Source organism: Mus pahari, chromosome X (assembly GCF_900095145.1).
Source record: "Mus pahari chromosome X, PAHARI_EIJ_v1.1, whole genome shotgun sequence".
In the NCBI taxonomy this organism is placed as follows: domain Eukaryota; kingdom Metazoa; phylum Chordata; class Mammalia; order Rodentia; family Muridae; genus Mus; species Mus pahari.
The window spans coordinates 71,249,908-71,273,747 of record NC_034613.1 but is presented as its reverse complement, the minus strand read 5'-3'; the positions used below and the strand labels follow the sequence as shown (position 1 = coordinate 71,273,747).

The window sequence follows — 23,840 nt, the reverse complement described above, 5'->3', positions numbered from 1 at the left end:
CTCCCTCTCCCTCTGCCTCTCTCTCCCATTCTCCTCTTCCTATACCTCTCCCTCTCTCCCTCACTCCCTCTCCATCTTTCCCTCTCCCTGTCATACACTCCATGTCATCCATTCACTGTAGCTCTCTTCCTCTCTCCCCCTCTCTTCCTCTCTTTCCCTCTCCTCCTCTCTCCTTCTCCCTCTCTATATATCCTGCTTTCTTTCCTTTTGCTCTCTCCCTCACTCTTGCACTCTCTCTCCTTCTCTTCCTCTCCCTCTATCCCTCTCCCTTACTCCCTCCCTCTCTCCCTACTCTTCTCTCCTTCTCTGTGGCCCTCTTCCTCTCTCTCTCCTCACCCTCTCTCTCCTCTCACCTTCTGTCCTTTCACTGTCTCTCCATTCTCTTCCTCTTTCCCTCTCTCCCTCACCCCTCCATCTCTCTCTCTCTCTCTCTCTCTCTCTCTCTCTCTCTCTCTCTCTCTCTCTCCTCACACTCTTTCTCCTCGCCATCTCTCTCCTTTCTCTCTCTCTCCTCTCCCTCTTGCTCTTCCTCTATCTCCTCTCTCCTCCTTCCCACCTTCTTCCTCCTCTTGCTCTTCATGCTTTCTCTCTCCTCACCCTCTATGTCTATGTCTCTCTCTCCCACTCACTCTCCCTTTCCCTCTCTATCCCCTCTCTCTCCCTTTCTCGCCTCTCCCTCTCTCTTCTCCCCCTCTCTCCTCTCCTTTCCCTAACCTTTCTCCTTCTCCCTCTCTCCCTCTTCCTCCTCTCTCTTCATGCTCTCTCACCATCCTTCCCATCTCTCTCCTATCTTTCTCCCTCTCTTTCTCCCTCTCTTTCCCACTCACTTTTCTCTCTCTTCTACTTCCCTCCCCTCTCTCCTTCTCCCTCTCTCCTTCTTCCTGTCATCCTCTTCCTCTCTCCCCCTCCCTCTCCCTCTCTCCTTCTCTCCCCCTCTACCTCTCTCCCCTTCCCTCTCTTTATCACTCTCCCTCTCTCTACTCACCCTCTCTCTCCTCTTCCTCTCTTGTCCCTCTCTCTCCCCCTCTCTCCCTCTTCCTCCTCTCTCTTCATGCTCTCTCTCCTCACCTTCTATCTCCATTTCCCTCACTCTCCCCCTCTCTCTCCTCTACCTCTCTTTATCTCCATCTCTCCATTTCACACTCTCCTTTCTCCCTCTCTCTCCCTTTCTTCCTCTCTCTCCCTCTCTTTTCCCCTCTCTCCCCCTCACTCTCTCCCTCCTCTCCCTCTGTCCCTCTCTCTCTCCTCACCCTCTTACTCTCCTCTTCCTCGCTCTCCTCTCCTCCTGCTCTCCTTATACCTCTCTCTCTCCCTCCCTCTACATCTCTTCCTCTTTCTTCCACTCTCCCACTCTCCCTTTCTCTTCCCCTCTCTATCCCCCTTTCTCCCTCTCTCACTCTGTTTCTCTCTCCTTCTCTTTACCTCTTCCTCTCTCCCTCTCCCCCTCTCTCCCTCTCCCTCTTCTCCCTCTAGATCTCCTCACCCTCTCTCCACACTCTCTCTGCCTCTACCTCTCTTCCCCTCCCTCTCTCTGTCTCTCTCTCTCTCTATCCCTCTCTTTCCATCTCTCTCTCCCTCTCACTCTGTTTCCATCCCCCTCTCTGTTCTCCCTCTCCCTCTCTCTTCTCCCTCTCTCTCTTCTCCCTCTCCTTCTCTCCCTCTCCCCCTCCCTCTCTCCATTTCTTTTTCTCTCTCCCCCTCTCTCTCTCCACCCCTCTCCCTCCTTCTCTCTCTCCCTCCCTCTCACTCTCTCTCCACTCCCTTTCTCTCTCCACAACCTCTTACTCTCCTCTTCTTCACTCTCCTCTCCTCTCCCCTCCCTGTCTCCCCCACCTCTCTCCCTCTCTCCCTCTCCATCTCTCTCCCACTCTCTATTTCTCTCTCTCCCTCTCTCTACTCACCCTCTCTCCTCTCCCTCTTCCTCTCCCTCCCACTATCTGTTGCTCTCTCTTTCCTTTTCTCTCCTCACCCTATCTTCGTTCCCAATCCCTCTCTCTCCTTTCTCCTTCTCCTTCCCTCCCTCTTCCTCCTTACTCTCACTTCATGCTCTGTCTCCTTACCCACTATCTCCATCCATGTCCCTCTCCCTCTCTCTCCTCTTCGTCCTTTCATTCTCTCCCCTCACTCCTTCTCTCCCTCTCTCCTCTCCCTCTCTACCTCTGCATCTCTATCTCTCCATCTCTCCCTCTCTCCCCCCTACCTCTCAGTCGCTCCCTCTCCCTCTTTACCTATTCCTGCTCTCTCTCCTCACCCTCTATCTCCATCTCTCTCACTCTCTCTCCCCCACTCTCTCATTCTCTCTCCCCCTCTCTATCACTCTCTCCATTTCTCCCTCTCTCTCTCCTCCCTCTTTTTCGTCTCCCTCTATCTCTTCTCCCTCTCTCTTCTCTCACTCTCTCCTCTAACTCTCTCTCACTCTCTTGTTCTCCCCTCACACTCTCTTTCACTTCTCCCTCTCTCTCCTTTCCCTCTCTCTCTCCTCTCTATTCCCTCTTTCCATTTTTCTTTTTCTCTCCCCCTCTCCCCCCTTTCCCTCTCTCTGTCTCTCTCCCATTCCCTCCATCCCTCTCTCTCCCTCTCTTTCCCCCTCTTTTCTCTCCCCTCTCTCCCTATCCCTCTCTTTCACTCTCCCTCTCTCTCCTCTCTCTTTCCTTCTCTCTTTCCCTCACTCTCCCTTTCTCTCTCCTCTCCCTTTTTCTACCTCTCCTCACTTCCCTTTCTTTTCTCCATCTCTCTCTTCACCCTTTCACTTTCCTCTTCCTCTCTCTCCCCTCCCTCTGCCCCTCCCTCTTTCCCTCTCTCTCTCCCTCTGTCTCCCTATCTTTGTCTCTCCCTCTCCTTCTCCCTCTCTTTACCTCTCTCCATCTACATTTTCCCTCTCTCTCTTTGCCTCTCCCTCCTGTCACTTTCTCTCTCCTCACACTCACTCTCTCTTCCTCTATCCCTCTCTCCCCCTCTCACACTTTCTCTCTCGCTCTCTTTTTCCTCCCTCTCTCCCTCCATATGTCTCTCCCTCCCTCTGTTTCTCTCCCTTCCTCTCTCTTCCTTCATCTCCCTCCATCTCTCTCTCTCTGACTCTCTCTCTCTCTGACTCTCTCTCTCTCTCTCTCTCTCCCTCCCTCCCTCCCTCCCTCCGTCCCTCCCTCCCTCCCTCTTGTCTTCTGAATAGATTTCTTCAATGTCAGAGATGAACTACTGTGCCCTCTACCTAATTATGCCTGATGGATGGGGCTTGAGAGCAGCTGGTTCTTTCTCTGAGATTCCATCTTGTTTTACCTTTATCTGTCCTTTGCAAGACTATACTCATGATTTAGTGTGCTCCCTCAATCCGCCCTCCTAAGTAGGAGTAGGTAGAGAAGGTTTTTCTCTCACAGAATCCATAATTTCCTATTCATTATCTGTTTTGTGTGAAGAGAATAGATTATATTAGTGTGTTTTCTACCTCAATCTTTAATATGAAGTAAGAATAGCATGAAGGTAGTGTCAGTCTCAGAATTCCTGTCACTCTAGCCTTGCTCTATTTTACATAGTAGCTTACGAGTGCATTACTGTGCATTCTAATTAACTTTGTCCTAATAAAATGTCTTAGTGGAGCTGACATTCTCCCAGTCTAATCCCTGATGCCCTAACTTTGATCTGTCCTACAGTTGACCCCTGTTTGTCCAATCAAAACACTCTTGAAGGGACCTAGAATCCGTCTCTCAGAATCAATATTGTCCTAGGTATGAACAAGTGGGGTCTTCACCTCATTGTGCCCTACAGAGAAGGCTGGATGTGATCTACTGTTTGTTTCTGAAAATCAATGTTGTACTCTATTTATCCTGTCTGCCAGAGGAGTTTTTGAATGAGATAATGTGTTCTTCCTAATAATCTGTTCTGCTGATAAGGTTCGGAGGCATCTAGTGTCTGTCTTTCAGAATCCATATTGTCTTAACCTTGGCCATTCCTACAAATTAGGATAGAAGTGACTTAACGTGATCTATATATTAGCATAACTTATGGAAAAGAGATGGTGTCAGCTAGTGTCTCTCAGCATGCATACACTCAACTTAGTGAGCCATACCAAAGGGGATAAGAGAGAATTCCTGTACACTATAATGTAGTTTGTCCTAGAAAGGAGGCATGAGGTGAGCTCATGGAAGTCTGTTGGAATCCACATTGCACAAAACATGATCTGTCAATTAGAGCAAATTAGAAGTGAACTAAAGTATTCTCCACTTCAACCTGCCAAAATGCAGAGACTTTAAACCTATTGTTTACTCTTTTTCAGAATCCACATTGCTCTAACCATATTTTTCCCTGATAAGGTTAGGAGTTAACTAGTGTTCACTCAACCTCAGTCTGTCCTTAGGAGGGGACTTGGGGTAGATAATGTCCATCCCTCAGACTCTAGATTATCCTAACCTTGATCTGTCAAAAGAAGAAAGTAAGAGTATGCTAGTAGACTCTCATTTCATTTCTTCCTATAGAACTTGTATGGAGAAAACCAATGTCTGTCTCTCTGGATACATATTGTGCTAAGTTTTCCCTGTCCTCTCAGTGAGATTAGAGTGATATAGTGTGTACTTACCCTCATTTATACCCAGAAGAATGGTTTGGTGTGTGCTTGTATTGGTCTCTCAGAGTACCTGATGTCTTAATACAATCTTTCTTACAGATAAGGATAAAACTGAAATATCATACTCCACTCTTCAAGAACTCTGTTAAAAAGCACTGGAAAGAGCTAGTATCTGTCTTTTATGATCCATGTTGTCTTTACTTGTTCTGTCCTACAGAAGAGATTAGGAATGAAATAACTTGCTCTACAGTTTAATGTGTGTTATAGAGGAGGATTGAAGGAAGCTAGTATCAGTCTCTCAGAATCTTTGCTATTCTAACTTGTTCTGTTCAACAGAGGTTAGGCATGTTCTCCACTTAACTGTGCCCAATGGGGAAGGCTTTTATGAAGATAGTGCTTGTTTGCCAAAATTTATGCTGCCATTACTTGATCTATGCTAAAGAGAGATATACTTGGCTCTCTGCCTCAATTCATTCTACTGAGGAGTCATGGCCCTTGTTTGTATCTGTCTTTCAGAATCTTTTCTTAAACTTAATCTTTCCTATTAATGAGAAAATGATGAACTTAAGTGTGATCTATACCATAGTACATTCTTTGGAAGAATATCTTAGAGAGCTAACTTCTGTATCTCAGAATAAATACCATTCTTTTCTTGGTCTTTCCTCCAGATAAGGAGTGTCCTAGCATGTTCTATGGCTGAGTACATTCTGTAGAAAAGAGCTGGAGGAAACTAATGTTTCTCTCTTAGGATCTTTGACATACTAAGCTTGATGCATCATACAAAAGAGATTCTTATAGAATTACTTCCTGCAGAGTGAGCTCCTGTCATTCTCTCCAAAATCCATATGCTATGAACAAGGATCTCTTCAGTGGATGAGATTGGGGTGAACTGCTGAGCTCACTATTTCTGTCTGTCACACTGAGTAAAGGCTCTTAGAGGCAATTAATTTCTATCTAGCAGAATTCAGGCTGTCCCAATCTTAATCTCCATCATGGATTTGGATGTAAATGAACTAGTGTGAACTATACCTCAGACTGTTGGAGTGATCTAATATCTGTCCTTCAGAATCTGTGTTGTCCTAAACTTGATCTGTACTATTTAAGAAGACACGGGTGATAGAGCATAAGGCAAAACATTGTCTGTTGCTGGGGACAGTCTAAAATAACCCTATATCCCACACCTGTCCATCTCATGGGATTATGTCCTCCTCCTAAGTTTGCTCATTTCTACAGATGAGGTTAGGAGTGAATTAGTTTGTTTTCTACAATAGTCTGCCTTACTCTGGAGGAATGGAGTCAGCTAGTGTGTTAGTCTCTCATAATCTATCACATGTAGTCTATGATCTGCCATATGGGCGAGATTAGGAGTAAACTAGTATACTCTTCATTTTAGCTTGTCTTACTGGGAAGTCTAGGAGAGAATTAATTTGTCTCCCATATAATCAAAGTTGTCCTAACCTTTAACTGTTCTATGGGTAAGCTTAATACTGAATTAGATTACACTCCAGGTCACAATACATATTGAAGAGTCTTTAAAGAATCAAGTGTCTGACCTATAGAATCCAGGTTTTCCTCACATTATCTTCAAACTAATAATATGAGTGAACTAGTGTGATCTCCATCTCAATCTGTCTTATAGAGGAGACTTGTCACTATTTTCTGTATCTCAGAGGCAATGCTGAAATAAGGTTGATCAGTTCTCTGAAAGGAGGCTATGAGTGAACTAGTGTAGTTTTTGCATTCATTTATCCTATGGAGGTTTAGTGGGAGCTAGGGCTTTTATAATCCATGTTTTCTTAACTTTCATCTGCATTACAGATAAGAATAGGTCTGACCAATTTGCTCTATAGTCTTTGGTATGGAAAAGTGCTATACGGAAATTGAGTCTGTACCTGAGTTTCTAATCTTAATAATCTTGATCTGTACCACCAAAGCAGTTAGAAGTAAACTAGTGTGCACAGCCTTTGCTATAGAAGGGGATGGTAGGGAGCTGGTATCTGTTAGATTACTTGTCACCCTAACTGAATCTGCTACACTGAGCATGTTAAATGCATGCTAGTTTGTTCTCAAATTCAATCTGTCTTACATTTAACATGTAAGACAATGGCTAGAGTCCCAATCATTTTTCCCATGGAGGAGGTTAGGAATGAACTATTATAATACCCACATCAGTATATGCAATCCAGGAATTCCTATCCTTCATTTGTATTATGGATAATGTTAGGATTGTATTACTGTGCATTACTCAGTGTGTCCTACAAAAAAAGAAGTCTTGGATGGAGTTAATGTCTGTTTCTCAATATCCATGAAATCCATACTTTTATCTGTCCTAAAGAGGAAGTTAGGAATGAACTAGATTTTTCTCTATTGCTCAAGTAGGTATGTCCCATGAAGTAGTATTTTAGGGAGCTAATGTCTATTCTCAGAATCCATTTTGTCCAAATCCCAATATTTCCAACACACACGGTTAGGAGAGAATTATTATTCTGTCCATGTCAGTCTATTCTACAAGGATACTTGGATAAAGCTAGTGTCTGTCTTTCACAATTCATGTCAACTTACAATGATGGGAAATGAATGGGAAAATAGGAGTGCACTCAAACTCAGTCTATCTTACAACAGAATTGATCGAAGCTAATCCATGTTTTTCATGACATGTGTTGTCCTAACTTGTTCATCTGATGGAATATGTGAACAGTGTTCTCTGATTTCCATCTGAGTATATTCTCCAGAGTAGGCTTGGGGAAAGCTAATGTCTGTCTCTCAAAATCCATTTCATTCTATCTGTGGTATGTTCTAAGTAAGATGATTAGAATGAATTAATGTGCTATCCACAGCTTAGAGGGAGCAACTGCCTGTCTCTCAGTGTCCACGTTCTCCCAACAGTCACATGTCCTACTGATGAGTTAGAAATGAAGTGGTGTCCACTCTACCTGTCCATTTTAAGGATCATATTTGGAGGGAACTAGTGTCTGTCTCTCATATCCCATGTTGTTCTACCCTTGGTTTATTCTGTTCATGAAGATCTAAGTAAACCAGTGTGGTTCCCACCTTGTTCTTGCTTGTCAAGGATCCTTGCATAAAGCTAATGTCTGCACATCAGAAGCTGTATTTTCCTAGCTTGATAATCCTTATAGATTATATATTAGGAGTGACTTATAGGCTCTCTACCTCAGTCTGTCCTGTGGAGGAAACTTGGAGGTATCTAGTCCTGTATCTCAGTACCCATGCCATCCTATTCTTGATCTGAACTATGGATAAGGTTCAATAATGATGCCTGGGATATAAGTGAAAACTGGTTTTAAGTAGGAGCACAGTCATATGCAATCTCAAATCAACCCTCTTTGGTCTCACTGACCACCCTTTCAATTGGCTATGACTAGCCTTCTCAAGAAGTTGGTTGAGAGAATCAAAGAGGATTTGGCAATATTCCAATAATGCTTCCTACTCTCATTTTCACTGTGCTGATGGGGTCTAAGTTTTCCAAGATTAATTCAAGGTCACCACTGGCCAGATCATTAGCTGTTCTTGATAGTAAAATGAACATGATTATGCTTCACTATATTCAGATAAAAAGAAAAGAAACAAGCATGTTAATCATGATGTCTAGGAATTTTCCTTAATCTCTTCATATATCCCATGAAGTTACAATAGAATAAACTCAGTGCCTAATTTCTTATCTCAATTTGGTAGAATAAAATACTCCTGGAACTGTAAAACTGTGAAAATGGCCCTGGACACAGTATACATTTACGTGTAAGTATATGATGAAGGCAGAGGAATCATCATTCTAGGTGATCCCTATGACATAACCTACCAACAGTTCTTGGGATAGTTTTCTTTCCTATTTTCTTCACCTCATAAGGGCAAGACTTTCTCAACTATTCTTTTTAAACTATACTATTAGTAAGAATTATATTACTACAGATAGTCCCCCTTTTATGCTATCGATATTACTGCCATCATTTGACAAATTCAGAAGATACCTATGACCTTGCTGTGTCATATTCTGTGTCACTGTAATCAGCTGAGCTTTTTCACAGCCACTGAGATCAACTTTTCTCTGCTCCCTGACTGTTGCCCTCCCTTCATCTACCCTTTGTCAGCTGGAAGTGGTAAAGTGTAGTAAGTATTCCCAAGAACCTAATAGAGTTAGGAAGATTTGGGAGGTTGAAATGAGACTAGATGTTAGAGAGACTCCCTGGTATGCAAATAGAGAGAGGGGTCATGGCTAGGTAATGAACTTGACTTACTCACAAAGTGGCTGGCTTCTCTTTCACCCTCCTACACTCAAGACAAAAGCCTCATGGGCAGTTGTGAGCAACTCAATATGAACAGTGGGATTCAAACCCTGGTCCTCTGCAAGAGCAATGTTTTATTAACCACCGTGCCATGTTCCACATGTCAGCATTCTTAATGCTCCTTGGGGGTTTTAAAAACATAAAACCAATCTAAGACTCCTCAAAACAAAGCCTTGTTGGCTTTTGTTTCCTGCTAGCAAGCCTTTAGCTGATGGACTGACTCCATAATTTCAAGGCTAAATTTGCACATGTCAACAACATTTGCTAGTCAATTAACCATTCTATCTGGACTTTGTTAAATTAGGGGAAGCAAACTCTCTGGAGATTTTTCAGCCCCAGCCCTTGAAAGAGACTGGGATTTTAAAATTTCTGAGTCTGCCCTCTGATTTGCACGAGTCATTTACACTTTGTGCCTGCTGCATGTGTGTGTTCTGCATTCCCAGTACACGCCTTCCTTCAGTCGCTGATTCTGTTTGTTGTGCTTGAAATTTTTCTTGCCTTTTAACTCATTAACTGGAGATAGAATAAACCTGATCAAGGCCCACAGATTTTTACCATTTTCTGTATCAAAACTACATTTTAATCATATATGAAATTCTCAAAGAATAGATAAAATAAAAGAATTACTTTTTAAAAACAAGTCACTTTAATTGTTGTTACGTATGTATGTGTGTATCTGAGTGTATATATGTATATATATACATACATATATATATATATATATATATACACACACACACATATATATATATATATATATATATATACACAAAGACATACTTTTAAATGCAAAAAAAAAAACACAGTAGGTTTAGTCCTTATCAAATTACACACACACACACACACACACACACACACACACACACATTTTCAAGGTTGACTACTATTTGGTATTGAATAATCAATTTATGTGCTCTTCCCTGGGGAACATTGTTATTCTTGTTCATAGCATTCCTTAGTTGCCTGTAGTTCTTTGTCTAGGTTGAAACCTCTGAGAGCTTTCTTCCTTTCATGTTAGCAGGACTATTGTTATTCTCCTTGTTCAGGTCATATGTAGGCCATGAATTTGAAAGAAGGAAGGAAGGATACATGAGAGGGTTTTGAAGGAGGAAAGAAAAGGTGGAAGTGACAATCATATTAATCTAAGACATTGAAAATTAGTTTTTAAATGTTTTATACTTTGACCTTGAACAGTATCTTCACTGGCATGGAATGCCTTAGATTATGTACCTTTAAATTTTTGATAATCATGCTGTATTTTTTTCAAAAGCTGACAACTAAAATTATTCTTTAAACTAGCTTCTTGAAATCCCTTTAAGACCATAATGACCTTTTCTTTATCTCCATTATGATTCAGTCTGTAAATATACCTTTAGGAATTAAATTGACTTTATTCCTTTTGGATATTTCAGTCCTCTGAAAAAGCAGAATGGAGCAATAAGACCCCCCAAATTATCCATTAAAAAGCATGGAAAAATTAGTCTGAAGAGATTGCTAAGAGTATAAAAATGCTTGCTTCTTTCTCAGAAGACCTAAATTCTATTCCCTGTACCTGTGCTGAGCAACTCACAACTGCTTGTAACTACACGTCTCAATGGATCCAGTGTACTGTTCTGGCCTCTGCAGGCACCTACACATATAGCATGTGTAATCTGACAGAATCAAGCAAATACACATAAGTAAAAAGTATAAGAATAAAACTTATCTCACATATAATATATATTATACTTATATAATATATATTTAAAGTCCCACTATTATTATATGAATATCTATCTATCTATCTATCTATCACTCTTTTTATATATTACCTGGAAGAAATGCCACTAAGCATTCTCTGAAGTTCACTTAGGTCCTTCTGTAGCTCTAACCCTAAGCCTTTCTAAAAGTACTTTATAGCTAACCTTTTTGTATTCAGATCTATTTGTAAATTATTGCATATAATCTCTAATATGTCACCAGATTCAACAAATTACAATGGTCTATCTATAATATGTGTTATAAAGATTTCAAATCCATTCAGAAATAAAATAAAGACCTTCACTCAGATGAAAGCAAGTTCTGATCAGAATTTAGAGGGATGGCCCTTAGAAACAACAATTAACTAATTCCTAGAAAGGAGTTAGTTAGGCCCTTTGCCATAGTTTTATATTTCTTTACAGTCATCAAGCTTCTAGAAATTTACAACTTGATTAATTACTCCCGAGTAAAACATATAAAGGGTATTCTTCTGAAGAAATTCTCCCAAAATCCCTTAGACAATTCAACACCTAAGTAATTAAATAGCTAGGTTCTAAATGTATTTAGGATTTCAATTCTTGTGCAGGACTGTCAGGTAACTAGATAGATATTAATAGGCTTAAAGGTTATGAGCATGGACCCTTCCTCATAGTAAGCAGCTTATGAATGCATAAATAGAAATTTCATGGCTTTGGTCAATAAATTGGTTCTGGATCTGAATCTATCTTTTGCCCTTGGTTGAGACATGGCTTTCTATACTGCCAAGATTAAAATCCCATTATCTTGTTTGGGCTTTCTTGTATGCAAGGAAGATAAGTCCTTGTCTTTCCTTTAGGAGGAGTCAATTTAAACGACTCTTTCAATAGCTTTCGTAGATAGGGTACTTCAGATAAAAAGGCATCTGTTCTAGGAACTTTAAGAAAAAGTATAATGCTTACCTGAAAAACTATAGGTTGGCTCAATTGCTATTTTGGCCAATATCTATTCTCACCCCTCTAAAATTTGTCCTAAGATGGTCTCACTGACCATTGCTGACTCTCAGCCCATGAAATTATTTTCCTCCACAAATTACCTCTTTGAGCATTGTCCACTTTTGCCTTTGGGTGTACCTCATTTTATTCTACAATAAATTCTGACCAAAAGGAGATATCAGTAATATAATGGATAACTTTTTCTTAAATCACATCCCATAGCTGAAAAGAAAGAAATTAGCATGAAAATTTAATTATAGTTTTAAAGGTATTATAATTAATGTTCTTATTTCATGCATATTTCTTATCAGTTATCAAGTTTTTTTTCTATAAAAGTGGAACCTGGCTTCCTTTCAACTTTGCTGTAGTGGACATTTTGTTTAACATACACCTTTTAATTTCAAAGGTTTCTGTGCTCTATATTAAACACATTCCTTTGTTCTATATAGCTTAGTCACTCAGTTATTGAAATCAGGGCACTGAATGACATTCCTCAGAGTGGCAAAGACAATTACCTTGGAACAGAAAGTCCAACAATGATTTCTTTTCTTTAGATAAACAGTATTAACATCTGTCAGAGACAAAGAGACAGATGATTCATCAAATAGCATTAAGCAACTATGAGGAACATCTTGAAAACTAAACATGCAATGTATGAAGACATAGCTATTGATGGCTCATTTAGTACCATGGGGGAGAATACATAAATGCAGATACATAGTGGCAGAGAAAGTCGGTGTCAGGGACAGGACAATCTAGATGTTTTCCTGTATTACTTACAAATATATTCAGAAATCATAAAAACTTTAATTAGAAACTATGGTGCATGAACATGCTTCCTCGAGTGAACTCTCCCACTTGAAAAGGAAATATTAAAGAGCCAACAAGGAGCACATAACCAGATCCTCAATATTTTTGCTTATCTGCAAATGTGTACATGAAGAGCAAGATCAATATTTGTTCAGGCCCTTCATGTGGCTGCATAAATGAGCACGAACTGGTGAGGCAGAATCAATAGCTTCATCCTTTCTTACTTGACTGTACCAAAGCTGTAAATTTTTTCTTTCATTGTACTTGTGAAAAGCAGCGTGTTTACTTTGTTAAATGTGCAGACTGGGGCCAGTCAGGCTTCATTCTATAGTCAAAGTTTGCTAAGGCATTCACCTGGAAACTCAGTCTAGATGGGGCTAATTAAGCCCAGCTGGAGCATGACGCCTGACAAACATGCTTACTTTGAGCTTGCCCTTCAGGTTAGCCTTACCACAAGGAAAATTTATATTCTGGGCTTCTCTGGAAGCAAGATCAGTATAGAGAAATGATACAGTTGGTGAAAATGAAAAGGAAACAGTGAAAAGATAAATATAAGTGACAAAAGATACCCCCTGCATGGAGATTCAGGGAAGATTAAGTCCAGTGGCATTTATAAAAAATGAAATTAAACAATACATTTGACTAAACTTAAAAAAAAAAGACAGTTAATAATAAGACTAAAGCAGATGTTTCTTGGGAGGGAAATACTAAATGATATAGCATACATATAGTGGTGCTCTATTGCTTATACATATAAATGTATTGTATTTGTGTAACAGATTTTACATATAATTTTGGATAAATATGTGCATCTTTCCCATATGGTTTTGATTTTAGTTGAGCTATTATAAATTAATTTGCTAAACTTCATTATACAAGAAAAGTAAACAATTATTTCAGCATCACATGAATCAAATCACTGTCTGGACTACAGTAAAAGCTGTTTGGTTTACTATACTACACTGTTCTTTCTATGAAGATCCAGAGATCACCTGTTCCCTGATTCACAGAAATGGCTTTGCTTTTATACAGCACTTGTTTCTTTTGATGCTCTGAACACTGAGTTATAGAACTCACTATAACCTTCCTTTTGCCATGGTTGCTAAGATGTCTGTAGTCTATTTTAATCTTGACTAGAAAAAATATCCAGCATATCATAACGTTTGCTATGTAAGCTTCTGTTTCATATGACATATGTCTCCCTGTACATTATTTATCTGAGAATGGTGATCCTACTAAAAATCCTTACATAAAATTTGGAACAACCTTTACCTCTATAATCTAGGCCCAAATTGTTACATTTTTCAATTAAAACCAATCCTTATTAGCATAGTTATGAAACTATCTGACTGTTAGAAGTCTCAGTATAAAATGGGACCGTTTCTCTTCCTCCCTCAATCATAGCCATACATAACTATAAATTAGGAAAATTTTGGTCATGGTGTTTAAAGCATGTAATTTCATTACTCTCAGAGCTGCTATAAAAGTTTTAGCCCTACCCTACCTAGAGAGACCCTGTCTCAAATAAATAATGAAATACTTAAAAATATGTTTAGTCTATTTCAATGGATCTTAGATTTAACACCATGCAGCCTAGTAGAGTGGTCACAGTGCAATAAAACATCATTACTGCCTAAATAAATGTTTAAAAAATTCAAATCTCAAAATAAATGTACCTGTGACTATGGATAAGAGCATTCAAAGCCAACCCATCGGACCAGCTGGAGGTGAAGTTGATGACGTTAACCTGTGGATAATTACGTGTTGACTGTCGAACCCAGCTCAGAAGAATCTTTTCACTGTTGGTTTGCTGCAATCCAGCCATGATAGTTTTCATCACATTTTTGACCTATATGTTAAAATACGACTTTAGTAAGAGAACAAATTCCCCAAACAAGTATCTGTCATGCTTAATAAAAATGCACTTAGACTTCAGAGATAAATGGTGGGAATATTGGGGTCAATAAGTGATTAAAAGTCATGTATTTTATTGAGTCAGAATTGACTCTATAATTAGGTAAGAATTATCCCTAGACTAAACTACATTTTGAGAATTGACTATAATAAACTACTATTTTGAGACTTGCTCTTTATTCTAGATTTCAATAGGTTAGAAAAAAGAGGGCAAAAAACTTAGTCAAAACGAGCTAAATTACCAATGTTTACAAAGAAAAAGCAGATTTAGTAAGAAAATATTTGTTTATAATAACAAAAAATTCTTCAGTGGGTTTTATTTGTGTATGTTTATGTGCCTGTGCACAAATATGTATCAGTAATAATAATAATAAAAAAAATAGACTCTCAGTTTGGGAGTCAGGGGAGAGACAGTAGGGGCTGGAGGAAGCAAGTGAGGAAAAAGTGATGTAAATCTAGTTCAATTAAAAATTTTAAAGAAAATATATGTTTATGAAGCACTTTGTTCCTTTGCTTTTAACTTACATTATGAAATTCAGCAAATTTCCTAAGTATTTAAATAGTAAATTATTTATCTCCACAAATATTGCTGCCATAATAATAAAAAATACAGCAAAATTAAAATAAAACAAATTCATTTTATTACACAAATGAATGCACATTTTGTTTTCTAACTATACTGGCTAGTTTTATGTCAACTGGACACAAGCTAAAGTCATCTGTGTGGAGAAAACCTCAATGCAGAAATGTTGGCATAAGATGCATACATAGGGGGACTGGTGAGATGGCTCAGTGGGTAAGAGCACCCGACTACTCTTCCAAAGGTCTGGAGTTCAAATCCCAGCAACCACATGGTGGCTCATAACCGTCTGTAACAAGATCTGAAGACAGCTACAGTGTACTTACATAAAATAAATAAATAAATCTTTTTTAAAAAGATGCATATATAGACAAAAGCTTCAAAGCATTTTCTAACTTAGTGATTGATTTGGATTGGCCAAGCCCATTGTGGTGAGGCCACCTCTGGGCTACTGGTTCAGGGTTCTATAAGAAGAAGGATGATAGAGCCCAGTGTGGTGGTGCACGCCTTTAATCCCAGCACTTGGGAGGCAGAGGCAGGCAGATTTCTGAGTTCGAGGCCAGCCTGGNCTACANAGNGANNNCCTGTCTCGAAAAACAAAACAAACAAACAAACAAACAAAAAAAAAACAAAAAAAAAAGAAGGATGATAAACGTGTTGATACTTCATTCCTCCTTAGAATAGGGAACAAAATGTAACCCATGAAAGGAGTTACAGAGACAAAGTTTGGAACTAAGATGAAAGGATGGACCATCCAGAGACTACCCCACCCAGGGATCCATCCCATAATCAGCCACCAAACCCAGACACTATTGCATATGCCAGCAAGATTTCACTGAAAGGACCCTGATATAGCTGACTCATGTGAGGTTATGCCAGTGCCTGGCAAATAAAGAAGTGGATGCTCACAGTCATCTATTGGATGGAACACAGGGCCCCCAGTGGAGGAGCTGCAACCCTATAGGTAGAACAACAATATGAACTAACCAGTACCCCCAGAGCTCATGTCTCTAGCTGCATATGTAGCAGAAGATGACCTAGTCGGCCATCATTGGGAAGAGAGGCCCCTTGGCCTTGTAAACTTTATAGTCCCCATTACAGGGGAATGCCAGGGCCAAGAAGTGGGAGTGGGTGGGTATGGGAGCAGGGCGGTGGGAGGGTATAGGGAACTTTCAGAATAGCATTTGAAATGTAAATAAAGAAAATATCTTATAATAATAATAACAATAATAATAATAAAGAAGCAAAACAGGCTGAGCAAGCCATAATGAACAATCCATGAACCAGCACCCCTCCATACCCTCCTCATTACTTCTTGCCTCCAAATTCCTGCCCTTTTTGAGTTCCTGCCCTGACTTCCTTTGATGATGACCAGTAATATAGAAATGTAAGCCAAATAAACCATTTGTTCTTCAAGTTACTTTGGTCATAGTGTTTCATCACAGCAATGGTAACCCTAAATAAAATCTTTGCTTGCTTAAATTTTTAAAAATCAACAAGTTAACAATGTGTAAAAAAAGGATTATGTATATCTAACATCTATAAATATGTGCCTTAGGTTTTCTTTCACTAATTTCTTTCAATACAATTGTTCCCAGGTTTTGAGTAGGTACAAGTTATTGAGTTTCAAATTTTCACACCTCTAAGTATTCTGATGTAAATTGTACATTCTAAACAATTTTATACATTTCAAGAATGCAGTGATATTTTGTTACAGATAGTTTAATTTACAGAATCAAATAACTATTCTGTTTCTTTAAAAAAACTAATATGGATCTATTATGGAGATACTTAAAACAAGTAAATGTGTTTATGCAAGTAAATGTGATTAATGCTTACCTGCATGTCTTTCTTTGAGGAAAACATAAGGTACATGTGTGAAAAAAATGTGATGTACCCATATATATTACATCATAATGTATCAATGTCCATTATAAATATTATGTTTTGTTTTGGATGTTTTTCTCAATAAAGAGAATAACAAATGCTTTCTCAGTAAATACATATTTTAACATTTCATATTAGTCATTGTTTTATAAATTGTTGGTTGAATGAAAATTATAGGTTATAATACTAAATCTGATTGTTAAACACATACATACACTTAGAGATGATATTTACTGGCATGATAATAGTTTGAAGGTATGAAATCTGTACATATGTATGGTACAGTATGTTGATAGCTCTTTCTCCCTCTTAAGGATAGATTGTCCAAATTTGTACGCCTTTTCTGATTTAGATCTACCCACTTACTCTGTGAATAAATAGGTCAAATAATCATATACAGTATAAAATATTTCATAGTACATTCTAAAATTATCACTTGCACAACCTATAATTATAGCCATGGCAACAATTGCTTTGTGTACTTGCTGAAGCACTGTTGAAATCAGCCAATAATGTTATATTGGGGATGATGGATTTTCTCTGATCAGGCAACCCTCCAATAATGAATGGGATTCATTTGTGAAATGCTTGACCAGACCGCCCTCTATGTGCATAATGTTTAAGGACAACACATTATTGAATCCAAAACGTTTTCAGCATCATTATGTGTCTAATTCAGCTTATCAGCTTCAGCCTCATTGGCATTGCTTCTACTTGAGCAAAATGTTGCTGAGAAAAAAAGAAAGGGTAATATATAAATCACTGTTTCTCCCTTTGTACATAAAAATTGTTATCAGGAAATCATTGAGATGGCTAGAAAGGTGAACCAGGAAGGGGAAAATGTCTTGTCTTCACTGTTTACAGTGCCTACAAGAGAAAGTAGCAACTGAGACAAGTATGTGTACATTTATTAATTGGAATGTAATTATGACTATGAAAGGCTAGAAGTGTAAATGATTGTTTGGCAACATTTTAAGTGTGTGCAAGATCCAGAGTTCCAGCTTTAACAGTGAAAAATAGGTCAAGGAAAAATGATTCAGTTAGCTAACTAGGCAAACAATTTTATAATGTACATAAAGCTATATCAGCAAAGACTCCACTACAAGGAAGGGTTTGTTACTCTGTTATCAGAAAGAGCTCAGCTATTAGTCTTTTCTGAAACTATCTGAATTTCAGAGCTCTGTCACCAAAGGTCACAGATTTTCTACAGTCACACATATCTCATTGCTAATGAAAAGGAACAGTATAAACTATCAGCTATTTGAACCTCAATTGGGTCACTGTTGCTCCAGGTTCACCTTGCTATTAAATAAGGCCACTTTAGATTCTCTGCCACTGTGAGGCTATATCCTTGTGCTTTCAACTCTTGCTGTCTCTGTCCTTCTCTCGATATCAGTCTCCCAAGCTCTGCTTAATAAACATGTGGTTAGTGTAGATTTGCCCTCATAAGCTACTTCCCAGAATGCAATGGTAGTCAGGCAGTGCAGAAAAACACTTCCTTCTCTGCTGAGGCACAGTGAAAGAAGTGGCTTGTGTAGTTTGGCAGGACTTTGTAGAAAGGACTTTCAGCATCACAAAGGATATATGGCATTCTCTGGTTAGTGGATGTTGCGAAAATGAAAAATAATGTAAAAATAACGATCCCAATGTGAATCCCACCTAAAACTGAGAATTTTCCTTAGCTTAGCCAGCAAGGGGGGGGGAACCTAGTTGATACTATGCAAGTGTTAACAATCTTTAGTTTTCTCTCTGGGTGTTTCCTCAGGCTGAGTTTACCTCCCTAAAATGTTGATCTTAAGCTGATAGGAGGAAGAATAGCTGCTAATAGGGTAATGATGAATATTGAGCAAGATAGTTTTGGTTTGGATTGTGAAGTAGTTTTAATAAAACAGGATTAGCAAGCTGAGAGAGCTAGAGCGAGAGAGCGAGAGAGCGAGAGAGAGAGAGAGAGAGAGAGAGAGAGAGATCTAGAAAGGAAATTTAAGTACAAAAGTGGAAAGTAACACTCTATAAGAATTTCTTAGATTAGAAGAAACTAAACAAGGATGTTTATTTCTGGGTGTAAAGCCTCCTTCTCCCCATGATATCAACACCCCCAGAAAAAATAAACACTGATACTTAAAACCAAATGAAGGAAGTGTCAGAAAGGATAGTGTTGACAATCCCTTTTAAGTGAAGAAGGAGTTGCAAAGGAGCTAGAAGAGATAAGAATGGATGGCATCATAGGAAAGATAAACTCAATGACACACACAATCTTAAAAGCCTTGTCCAGATCTGTGGATGCTTGATTTGTCCTCCTTGCTTTGTCAGAACTGGTGTCTGCAATACAAACTGGGTCATTCCACAATCTGTTACTAGGTCATGAAAGAAATACAGCAATCAAGAATGTGTTAGAAACTACTGCAGCCATTCCACCAAGCACTCCTGACGTTTGGCTGTGGTCCTGAGTGCCTTATTTCATTTTTGAAATGTTTCAGCTTTAGCTCTACAAACAATTGATTGTACAAAATCTATTCCTCCTTTGAAATACTTTGGAAAGTACTGAGCAGTATAATGAAATCATTGGTGGTAGGCAGGATATGTTGCCACACCACTGGTTTTATTGATACCATTACTATATGAAAATGGCTAGAAACATGCTGGATTTGGTTTATGTTAACGCTTATGTTTGCTCTCTGTTCTCTTCATACGGTTATAAAATGTAGTTGAGCCCACTCAAAATAAAAATATGTCAGGTCAATGGGATTATCAGTATGGGTGCTAAGTTAAGTAGGTACACCTCTGGTTCCTCCACTCTCCAAGTAAGGCCAAGTAATATTACCATTCTAACTAAAAGTCAACAAAGAATATAAAAAAATAATGGCAATAAGGAGGCACCCCAATATTGTATCAGTGAAAGAATCTACACAGAGAAGAATGAATATTAAAAGATCATACTGGAGTGACATGTCCAAAAAAGACAAATATGTAAACAGAAATGTTTTCATGGTCCTCTCAGACTGATTTTGAAGGCACACAAATTTCTCTTCAAGGTAGTATAAAAATGCTAAAATTGTCCCCTTCTGAAGAGATAGGGGGGGGAGGAGAGAGAGAGGGAGGAGCACAATCCCTGATACTATAAAAGAAAGAGCAGCTATATCTCATGTATCTCCAAATTGAAAAGTATTTTCATCATGTAAAGCAATTATCATCATTGTTATGATGTGCCTCTAGTAAACAATGGTTTTTGGCCCTATTTTCACAGAAGTTTTTTCTCATTTAATCCTGATAAAGAATATCAACATGCTCACTCTTTTCTCATTTGACAAAAAAAGTACTATGGCCCATATTATATCCAACGTCATTAAGATAGTAAATAAGTGAACATCTGCATCTTTCTCAGTCAGCTGCTTGTTGGGACCCTTGGAGGGCAGCTCCTGGCTGTAAGCACATCATAGCATTAGTAATAGTGTCAGGCCTTGGAGCCTTACATCCAACCAATGGTTTGAAGTTGGGGCCCCTGTGGTTGAATGAGGGAGAAGGGCAAGCCCATAGGAAGATATCAGTCTCAACTAACCTGGACCCCTGAGATACCTCAGACACTGAGCCACCAACCAGGCAGTATATACCAGCTGATATGAGGCCCCTGACATATATACAGTGGAGGACTGCCTTGTCTGGCCTCAGTGAGAGAAGATGCACCTAAGCCTGGAGAGACTTGATGCCCTAGGGAGTGGGGAGGCCGGATGGGGTAAGGGTAGGAGGTAGGGATATCCTCTTGGAGATCAGGGAGGCAGTATGATATGAGGAACAGTCAGAGGGCAGTCAGGGAGCGGGATAATGATTGGACTGTAAAAAAAAGATTAAAGATAATTTAATTAATTAAAAAGATAGTAACTGGGTATGTTTGAATTTAAGTTCATGTTGCAATGATTTTAAATCTTCATACTCTTTTTACTAAACCAAAGAATCTTTGAATTGGTTTACTCAAGTAACTGAGAAAAAGAGTTTCAAAATCCAACTGTGTAACAGGTATATTCATAAAAATATTTCCATCCTACTATTCTTTCATTGTTATAGGCATATATTGTGAATATACATGTTTGATAAAAGTTTACTCCTTTGACAATGGTGACTAAAAGGAAAGGTAATTTTCTTATAAAACTCTATACAGTGTGAAACACATATATTTTGTTATAACTTTTAGATATAGATGGGATTTTTTTCTTCTATTTACTGCCATACTTACACAATGACAGAATTTCTATTTTCTACTTAATTATTTTTATTAGATATTTTCTTTATTTACATTTCAAATGCTGTCCCGAAAGTTCCCTATACAATCCTCCCTCCCCTGCTCCCCTACCCACCCACTCCCACTTCTTGGCCCTGGCCTTCCCCTGTGCTGGGTCATATAAAGTTTGCAAGACCAAGGGGCCTATCTTCCCAATGATGGCCGATTAGGCCATCTTCAGCTACATATGCAGCTAGAGACACAAGCTCAGGGAGTACTGGTTAGTTCATATTGTTGTTGCACCTACAGGGTTGCATCCCCCTTCAGCGCCTTGGGTACTTTCTCTAGCTCCTCCATTGGGGGCCCTGTGCTCCATCCAATAGCTGACTGTGAGCATCCACTTCTGTGTTTGCCAGGCACTGGCANAGCCTCACAAGAGNCCGCTATATCAGGGTCTTTTCAGCAGAATCTTGTTGGCATGTGGAATAGTATCTGGGTTTGGTGGCTGATGTGGAATGGATCCCCAGGTGAGGTAGTCTCTGGATAGTCCATCATTTCATCTTAGCTCTAAGTTTTTCTCTGTACAGAATTTCAACAATAGTCCTACAAGTATAACAGAACATATTTTATACTAATTCTCAATATCTAAAATATATATAATGTGTAAACTTAAACATTAGTCCTAGAAAGATGGTTAGATATATTAATGATATTGGTATTTATTTTTCAGGTCAAAGATTGAAAGGAAAGAAGGATTAACAACATGCTTCATAAAACGGCAATGTCTGATAGTATATTTACCTGCCAGTGGAGGATTATATTCCAAATCAAACCAAGTGTAAGTTTATGGTTTCCATCCACTATGTCAGTGCTTCCTATATTCACTAAATCAACCTGTTTTTTTAAAGAAAAAATAAAGGAAAAATATTTGATTAATAATAGAAAGTAACTAATTGTAAATAAAACAATATATGAAAGCATTACATTTAGCTATTTTTACATCCAAACAACAGCACAGGTTTTTTTTTTTTAAAAAAAAAAAACAGTATAAAATTAAATGCATTTTTAAGTTCATTTTCCATATTAAAACTACACCTAGGAACTAGGAGATGAAGGCATTAGCATATGAATGTATCACTGAACATTAATGAGGCCAAACAGTGTTCTCCCCAAAAAATGTATAACAGTAATAACTCACAAAAGTTGCCTGAAATTAAGATACACTTCCTAGCAATAATCCAGCAAATACTCAAAATAAAACATGTAAACATAAAAGAAGTTTCATCAATTTCAGAAGAAATATATTTTCATTTATAATAATCGATAATAGAAACTGGATTAGTTAGCATAAGAGTTACCATAATATAATTGTTATCTCATTATTTTAATTTTTGTTTCTTTTCTTGGCATATAACAAACATCTTTTTCTCTACAACCTCCTGACTCCAACATAAACACACACACACAAACACACATGCACGCATGCACACACACACACACACACACACACACACACACACACAGCTACCATTTAAATATATCTTCCATATTAACCACACATCTTAGGCCCCCTAAAAATATGTGTTAAAAAACATTATTTGGCAAGTAAGCTGCTAAGGGAATTCAGTTATGGCAACATGAAGCATGTAACACACCAAGATACACTAAATCAGTTCTCTGTCATGTTCCTAACACACTAATTTAAACATGAGATGCCGGCAATTAGGCATACAAATCTGGGCATTGTGGGAAATGTATGTCATCCTATATTCTTAGAATACAGAGATTGTTAGTTCAAATGAAAACAGCCTTTGTATCCATAACCTAATGAATGGAAGAAGAAAATGTGGTCAATGTACTTTTAGTCAATCATAGAAAACCATAAAATTTCTTCATTTGCAATAAAACAGATGGAAGTGTATATAGCTATTTATATCAAACAAAGTAAGACCAAAATTGCAAGCACTGTGTAGTGTAGCCCCTATGTGAAATCTTCAAGAGTTGATTTTGTAGATGTTGAGATTACAATGTCAACTGAGTAGGTTGAGCATGGAGAACAGGAAGGGTCTTGTGAAGGCTGATGAGGAGGGCAGTAACTTACATTATAATAGGAGCAACAAGTAGGATAACTTTAGAAAAAAAAAAAGTCCTACAGTAAACACTTCAAAATGGTAGAATAATAGATTTTGAAAATTTTCACCACAAATACATGGTATTTAAAGAGTTTTATTTAATTTGATTTAAATATCATGTATTGTAGGTAATAGTCTAACTTTATTATATTACATTGATACATATATTTTATTTTATTTTATTTTTCATATATCAGCTAGAAATAATGATTAAAAACTCTTAATTTAAATTATGTATTATTTACACATTCAAGCATTTCATTTGTACAATTGTCTGAATGACATGTTACATTGATCATGAATTAATTGTTCTATTTTGCTTATCCCTGTTTCTTCTCCTCAATTTCTCCCAATCAGATAGGAAAAAAAAAACCCTCATGTTTTTTTCTTGATATCTTTGATCATTGTGATGGTTTGGATGGGAATGAACCTCATTAGGGCATACATAAATTTGAATGCTTGGTTCCTAGTGGGTGTTAAGTATCCTGGGAAGGATTAGGAAGTGTGGCTCTTGGAGGAGGTGTGTCCCTGGGGTTGGGCTTAGAGGTTTCAAAAGCCCACACAAGTCATATGCTCAGTCTCTATTCCCCGACCCCTCCCTCCTTCCCTTCCCCTATCTCTCCCCATCCTCTCCCTCCTTCACTTGCCCTCCCCTCTTCCTATCCCATCCCTCCTGTGCTTGAGTGCGCTCTCTCTCTCTCTCTCTCTCTCTCTCTCTCTCTCTCTCTCTCTCT

The 23,840-nt window shown here is 38.5% G+C and overlaps 1 protein-coding gene across 8 annotated transcripts in view; it reads right to left on the bottom strand.

Annotated features, from left to right (window-relative positions):
• Dmd (dystrophin) overlaps nt 1-23,840 on the bottom strand; it is a 2,621,826-nt gene that overhangs the window by 1,631,063 nt on the left and 966,923 nt on the right. For all 8 annotated transcript variants that reach the window (XM_029534042.1, XM_029534043.1, XM_029534037.1 and 5 more), the window contains exons 5-6: nt 21,776-21,868; nt 14,057-14,229 (exon numbers count right to left, since the gene is read on the bottom strand). In XM_029534042.1, the coding sequence (XP_029389902.1) occupies nt 14,057-14,229; nt 21,776-21,868 (266 nt within the window). The remainder of the gene's footprint in view (nt 1-14,056; nt 14,230-21,775; nt 21,869-23,840) is intronic.